At 43.5% G+C, this 7,983-nt stretch overlaps 1 protein-coding gene across 1 annotated transcript in view; it reads left to right on the forward strand.

Moving 5' to 3' along the window:
• The window catches only part of LOC108794021 (interaptin-like), a 53,090-nt gene extending 46,549 nt beyond the window's left edge, over window positions 1-6,541 (forward strand). Inside the window, exons 6-7 of the mRNA XM_018564984.1 lie at window positions 4,753-4,920; window positions 5,912-6,541. Coding sequence (XP_018420486.1) covers window positions 4,753-4,920; window positions 5,912-6,541 — 798 coding nt within the window. The remainder of the gene's footprint in view (window positions 1-4,752; window positions 4,921-5,911) is intronic.
• Window positions 6,542-7,983: the final 1,442 nt, after the last annotated feature.

Consider the following 7,983-nt stretch of genomic DNA (forward strand, 5'->3'; position numbering starts at 1 on the left):
GCGGAGCCCCCCACAGGCGGGGGCCCCCGCCAGCCGATTCTTTTTAAAAATGTAAAGAGCCGTTATCTGCCTTTAGTAACGGAGTATTCTCAGAAGTACAAGTACTCCTCCTGAAAATTCCCAGTATCATACCTAATACCGATACTAGTATCGGTATCAGGACATCCTTACTTTTTAGGGTTTTGACAGGCGTCAACCTTTTTCACCCAGCAGCGCGCTTCCACAGCTAACATGTATAAAGGCCTGTGCTAAGTTGAGACTAATAACTATTTATATATATTTATTAATGAGGTCTGGCTATCGGGTATGATCCCCATAGGAATAAAGGCTTTATCCCACCCAAAGCTCTACAAAACCTCTGAGCCTCTTAGAACAACATTTATTAAGATTCTCAGAAAAAAAAACAAGTTTGTTTTCTCCATATCCATCATCAACCTTGTAGTCCCTTACCATGTGTAATTGAGAAACCATGTGTAGGTGACACATGTACACAAACCACAATCCTGCCAGCCAGGGCCTTACAGTACAGAAAGAGTTCGTAACAGTTTCTCTTAATTCCTAATGAGGTTTAAGTGGTTCAATCAGTTTTAATCCTATTAATGCTTAAAGGAGAACTATGGGACAACCTTTTTTGCCCATAGTTCTCTACAGTGTAACAGGAGGACATATACTAATGTCCTCCGGTGACCCAAAACTCAGTATATATGCTGACAGCGCAGAGCTGCGTCGCAGCCGGGACAGATCCTGACAGTACTGTCGAGGTCCACCCTGCTGGCTGATTGACAGCTGGCTCTTCCTCTCTAGAAGCAGAGCCAGTGGCACGCCTGCCCCTTGCCCGTTTGTTCCTCCAGTCAGCGATGGAGAAACGGAGAGGGGAGGGGGGACATCTCTGCATGGAGCCGTGACTGTCAGTCTTCTTCTTGCAACACAAGTGCAATTATTTTAGTGCTGTGAAATTCTTCCATATTCGGTTCCAGCTGCTAATTCCTTGAGGCATTATGTCTCCGCTACATTGACCTAAAGGACAATGTAGTGGAGACAACTTATCCTCCCTAGCTTCACCACTGCCACCACCACCCTAGCTTTTTGTGTACCTCATCTTGCTCCCCTGTTTAAAGCATTTCCAATAGAAGACCTATTCAGGCCTGGCCAAGTCTGTGCAGTGAGACCTCATACATTTGTATTGGGCCGCACTGCAAAACTGGAAATGCTCAGAAAGCAAAAGCAACATTTCCGGAATTACCTGGATGCTGGGTTTTCCTACTGTTGCTGAGGAAGCATAATTTTGACCAACAAACTTACTCTGTGTAAATTCGAAATTAAATGAATGGCTATGTATACAACTACTTTGCAGATCTAGAAGGTTTTCTCTGTCATTTAAACGTTACACCTGATTGTGATATTTCACTTATAAATGGAACACGGTGAGCTGACAAACCACCTTATTTTTTTCTTAGATATTGCAGTGGCATAAAAATGCTCGACATTTATTGCATTGTTGGTGGAAACATGCAAGGGACAAATTCTTTATTTGTTCTGGTTGTGAAGCTGTCCAGACTTACAGTATAGATACAGCTAAAAACAGTGATTAGGGTTTACAGAGAATACTGCTGCAATCTAAATGTAGAGAAATATGTACTTTGTTACAGTAGGGCAGTGGAGAAGAGTATTTGCTTAGACTTGAGAACTGACATAAATTTAACAGGATACAGTAGAATGATTTTTAATACTTCTAATCTGCCGCATGTGCAGTATATAGACATGACCATAATGGGCCAAGCTATCTTGCTCCAGCTGAGAAGAAAGACAATCCTTTTGTCCTTGAGACCAAATCAAGATGCTGAACACCTATGAACTGTATTGAAGGTGGCTTGCATTCTGCAAATAATGTAAGATGATTTGAGATGTTAAAGGTTTATTTGTATTTTGACTCAGAAAACATGGTACAGGATATTGTTGTATTGTACAAAGGTGGTTTTATTAAACTAGAAGAAAACTCATTGTAAAGCTGCACTCCAGCCAGATTTAAAAGACTACAATTTAATCCAGTTGTGTATTCTGTTTAAGACATATTACATTTCGGTTAAATGCAGATCGTATAAGTTCTTGAATATTTAATGTATTAGCTTTCCTAGTCCAATCAGGACTCCAAATATTATACATTACTGTCAGCCTGGCACTAGACCCATGCTGATAGGAGACCAATGTGATGGCCTCATCAATGTATTGATGTTTCTCCATTGTGGAGGCTGGGTGTGCGTTGCTGACCAAAATGTATTATGTGACTGTAGGGGAGAAAAGTGATCTGGCTCTGCTGCCTGGCGTGAATCACAAAGTTGGCCAAACTACATTACAAGTCTTTTGGCAGTTTTAAAAACCATCTCCGGGCAAAATAGAATTTGAGGGTACAGTTAGAGTTAAATAGTACTAGAAAACAACTGGGCCTCAAATGTGATTAAAGTGCAATATGGCTGATCACATTGCATAAGTATACAGAAAAGTGACATTTTGGAGGGAACATTTGTTTTTCCTGTTATATGTTCAAAATATGTGCCTTTAAATTATAGCTGTATAATTAGCAAACAAAATCTAAGTTATTATAAGACCAATATCCTGCCTTGCAAAAATAAATTAACCTCTACATGATCAGAGTTCATTGATGCCTAGATGTCCAGGCCAAATGTAGCAGTGTCTGCATGTGTCACTTAACTTGATAATAACTATTTGACTACTTTGCATACCTAAATAATGTTTAGATTTTTTAAAATACATATATGTGGCTTTTATTTGGTACACATCTTGTTTTGTTTTTGTTTTTTACCTTTATTTTTATACGCTGACAAATATATAGAATGTTTAAAAAAAACTCTCTTTTTTATTCATTCATTTTCATGTTTTCAGATGAACAATGCAGTCTGAAGGCAGCAGTGGTCAATTACAAGGTCAAACTAGAATTTTTCTTATTGACACCTCCAGTTTACATGTGATCACTATGGGGTCTATTCACAAAGCTGCCGAGGGCAGCCGAGTGAATGACCGATCAGAAGTGAAGTGAGCCGAACACTGTTCGGCTATTCACTTCAGGCTGGTACGGCTGATTTCAGCATCTGGATCGGCTGAGCCTAACCTCCGGCAGGCTTCTCACTGCTGTTCGGGCTATTCTGAAAGATCCCGAACAGCAGTGAGAGAATAGCCGAATGCTGCCCTCTGTACCCGCATTGTACCCGCCCTCTGCGCATGGACCTGATGGGGAACTGAAAAAGAGGGCGGGTACAATGCTAGTTTACTATTGGCTATTGAAATTGAAATAGCCAATAGTAATGTCCCAATGCTTTTGAATGGGAATTTTTTTTTTTTTTTCTCTATTCTGACATGCTCGTGTCAGAATAAAGAAAAAAGACACAGCGGGGTTTCTCTCCTTGGCGGCCGGGAGCAGGAGACTCCCGGGGCGCCAGGGAGAGTTAGATGTTTGGAGATCAGTGTCCCTGGTTAGCAACCAGGGACGCTGATCTCTCTGAAAGTGGCCGGAGCCAGCCGTAAGATCACGGCTGGCTCCGCCCAGCTGTCAGAAGCAGGCTGTCGGCAGGCCAATGGCCGGCCGCTCGGCCGTGATCGGGAGCTGTACGGGCTATTGTGAATAGCCCGTACAGCACGCCCTCGGTTCTCCTGAACCGAAGGGGTCCTGGGGCCGAAGCCAGCCGAAGGATCGGCCGAAGCTACGGCCAGATCCTTCGGCAGCTTTGTGAATAGACCCCTATGTCATAGCATTGTGAGATTTAGCTTCCAATGGTAGCACATTAAGGACGGATGTCCGCTCGCTTTGACGTCTTTTTATGGACTTATTTGCCCACTTTTATTAATTCACACAAAAAAGTCCACACAGGTGTTTCCCTCGCAGGGGTCTTCAAACATAACGTACAGCAAGATAATATTTTGTCAAGTCTCTCCTGACTCCTGGACAGACACCTCCCTTGTCTTCCAGCTGGAGTCTTGAACCTGACCCAGCATATCCTCATAAGGGCTGTGCACGGGTGTACCATAATTTGGTGCTGGTCACCACTAAAGCCCGGACCCAGGAATGGAGATTTCTTCCCTCCATCTTAGAAATCTCCCGGCTCCAGGATCACAACTATAATCCAGAAAACCTGGAATGAGTTGTAAAACCAGCTCTTTCCTGGTAACAGTACTTTCCTGGAGCGGCTCAGCCCCTCTGGCTGAGAGTCCTGGATGACACTTTTGCTACTCTACATAGTGGCATTGCCACGCACTGCTACAGTATTAATAAAATACAATTTTCCTTCTTTTTCTATCCTGTTTCAACCTCAGTACTGCTTATCTTCTCCAGCCACTTTGCAGCCTCTTTCTGTCTACATGCACTCGTTTCAGTGTCTGCTGCAGATCATTGCCACTTGTAGCCACCACCAAAGGTGCTTGTGACAGGGTTGACATTGCAAGAGCCGTATTGGGAGGTAGTAAGTGTTTCGGCCTGAACAATGACCTTCATAGCAGGATCACAAGCATTCTTTTAATAAATGCTACATATTGAAAGATATAATATCATTTCAATAATTGAATTAGGATCTACTTTAAATATCCACTGACTAGATGCAATGTGTGACCTGTGCACATTGCTACACCCCCAGCACCTCTGATTTTGTTGTAAGTTGTATCCACAAGGCATGTACTTATGGTCTACCTTAGACTATAGTTATTATTTAATGTGTCCAATAACACTGTATATTTGTCTTTTAGCTAAATGAAAAAAGCAAAGAGAACTCTGCGATCACCTCTGAAGTCAACAGCCTTCATCAACAGAATAAGAAGATCAGGGGGGAACTTTCCAGGTTAAAACTCAAGCTGGAACCGGCCAACGCTGACATAAAAAAGCTTCAGCATGGAAACCAAAGTACCAAGCAAGAGGTAACTCAGCTGTAAACATATGCTTACAATTTCTGCATCTCTGATACTTTAAAGCACATTCTCTGTTTGTATAGTTCAAACAAGTGGATGTTTCTACCCAGACCGTTATGTGCTCCTCCATCTGTTATCTAATTAGCAGAGTAAAATGTTATGGGATAGTATGTGAGCTTAAGGACGATGCCTCTTGACTGAAATGATTAAGATTAAATTTCCCGGGGCGTGGTCTACCTATGGCGGCGAGTGGACGCGTGTAACTGAAGCTCCCGAACCATCCCCGAGTTGCTAGTGTATTGTGGACACTTCGCCTAGCTCTCCCTACGCATACCATGAGGAGGAAGACCCAGAAATCGGGTTCCAGCAAGAGAACCAGTGCGGGCTCGCTCAAGCGCATGTGGGCGACGGACTCCCCGCCAGACGGCAGTGCGGCCTTGCACGCGCCCCCGACCTTATCTCCGGCGCGGCCATTACTCTACATAATGGCACGAGACAGGGATGTCCCCTATCTCCCCTCCTATTTGCTATCTCACTAGAACCGCTGTTGGCCACCATAAGGGGCAACCCAGACATCCAGGGTGTGCAAACACCGGCAGGCGAATTTAAACTGGCGGCATACGCAGACGATATCTTGTTCTATGTCCGAAACCCACGAATATCCCTACCCCAAATTTTGACAGCACTCAACGAATACGGCTCCCTTACCAACTTCAAAATCAACATGGGGAAATCAGAGATCCTTAATTTAACGCTACCGCAGGACGAAAGCAAAGCACTCCTCCCCCACTTCCCCTTTCAATGGCGCCCCCACTCCCTCAGATACCTAGGCATTCACCTAACTCGCAGACCCCAAGATCTCTTCCGCTATAATTTTATCCCCCTCCTGAACCTGGTAAAAACGGATATGGCCTCCTTTGCGATACGCTCTTTACCCTGGGTAGGCAGGATTAATGCTGTAAAGATGATGATCCTCCCTAAAATTCTGTTCTTGTTCCAGATGCTCCCTATAGCGCTCCCGGGGTCATACTTCAGGACCCTCGCCAGGATAACCTCTACCTATATCTGGCAGCACCGCACTCCTAGGATATCGGGTCGGGTTCTAGCTAGGACCCGTCAGAACGGGGGACTGGCCCTTCCTGATTTCCGACTCTACCATGCAGCTGCCCAGATGGTACGGGTGGTGGACTGGGTGTATGGGGGCCTGGGAAAGAGTTGGGTGCCCTTGGAGACTGCGGCCAGCGGAGCTCCCCTGTCTGAGGTGATCTGGTTACCCCCTAAATGGAGACCTCTGAGCTCGACCACCTTACCTCTGACCGCCTCCACGTTGCGCACCTGGGACCGCTTGCACCGCAGATACCGATGGCCCCACAACTCAATCCTCATGCCCCTGCAGGGCTCTGACTACTTCCCACCGGGGAAGGAAGACGGATCCTTTGCACAATGGACGGACTCCTCTACCCTGAAATTGAGCGATGTATTACAGGGTGATACCTTACTCTCCTTAGCCGACCTGGGGGCCCGCTGGGGAAGGGTGCCCCTGGATTCCTGGAAACACCGCCAGCTATCTCACTTTATAAGTTCTGTACCAAAACCACTCAGAAGACCCCGAGATTTTACTTACTTTTGAAAACCAATAAAACGAAATAAATAAAAAAAAGATTAAATTTCCCTCCTGCAGCGTCAAACGCTTTTCTTCCAAGAGTTGCGTTGCTTAGTCATAAAAGGGATGTTCTAGGGGCAGGGGCATCAAGTTTCCACATTGCCTTTTTAACTGATATGGCGTCTTTAATGACTTGTAATTATAACTTTTTGTAAAGTGAAAACACTTTTCTTTTAACTTGTGACCTGCTGTGATTTCGGATCATACTGTGTTTTTGTGTGGAATCATGACTAAATAAGTAAGTTTTCAGACCTCAAATAATGGTAATATTATAATGGAAGACAGAGAAACACATTTAATCACATGAAAAATGAGAAGTGACTTGCGGTAATTTCTTAAAATGTACCTTCTGCACGTCTTTCTCATCCATATCCAAAAGCATGGTAGTAATTAACGAACAGAGAGGATGGAATCCTATTCTAGGTTCATTTTGTGCAGCGCTACTTAGAAAAGAAATTGCCCGTTCACCATATGGCACCTATGGTGTGTGTCTGACCCTATTTTTGGTTTCTTTGATTTGTGGTATGCAAATTATTATTTTTTATTACGTTTACCAAGGTATTGATATTTATTTTTAATTCATTATATTTAGTTCTAGCTATTACTCTTGCAGAGCAAAGTCTAACTAGTCTGCTGAATAGTCATACTAAGTACTCAGCCGTAAATGTTCCATTTCTGCTATTTTATCTGCTATCCTTTTTATCTGCACAATTTAAGGGAGGATTCATACTTTCACACACATCACAAGGTGCATTGTATATACTGTACAATGTGTTGGATTTCCATGAATGTGCATGAATCTATATATATATATATATATATTTATTATGGCACTTCATGGCAGCACATGATGAGCATTAACCTATCGTGTGCTGCCATGAAGATGCACAGGGAAAGGAAGATTATGGAAAGGTAAGTATACAATCGTTTGTTTTCCTGGCACATCATGGCAGCACATGATGGGTTAATGCTCATCGTGTGCTGCCATGAAGATGCGCCAGGAAAGGAAGATTACAAAAGGTAAGTAAACAATCTTCCGTTATATATTCTTTAGTGCACCGCAATGCATAGATGTAAATGCACTGTGCTTTGTGGTTCACTGCATTGGCAAAAATTTACAGACACTTGTTAAGGGCCTATTCAAAGTGAATGGACTGGTTTAAAATACAACTGAATTTTTTTTTTTACTTACCTCACTGCCTCACTGAGCCAAATCTTCCTTTATTTGTGTCTCACACTCTCACCCTTTCAAACACTGCAGCTTACACTGGGAGGCTTTCAGCATCAGAGACAGTACTATCAATCCATAAAGTGTGGGTAGGAGTGGGTGTGGCGAGGCACTGATTGACAAGTTGTGACAGTGCTCTTGGATATCCTGTGATGTACAACATATATCTATACTATATATA

The sequence above is a fragment of the Nanorana parkeri genome, unplaced genomic scaffold (genome assembly GCF_000935625.1).
Source record: "Nanorana parkeri isolate BGI_ZX_2015 unplaced genomic scaffold, ASM93562v1 scaffold803, whole genome shotgun sequence".
NCBI classification, from domain to species: domain Eukaryota; kingdom Metazoa; phylum Chordata; class Amphibia; order Anura; family Dicroglossidae; genus Nanorana; species Nanorana parkeri.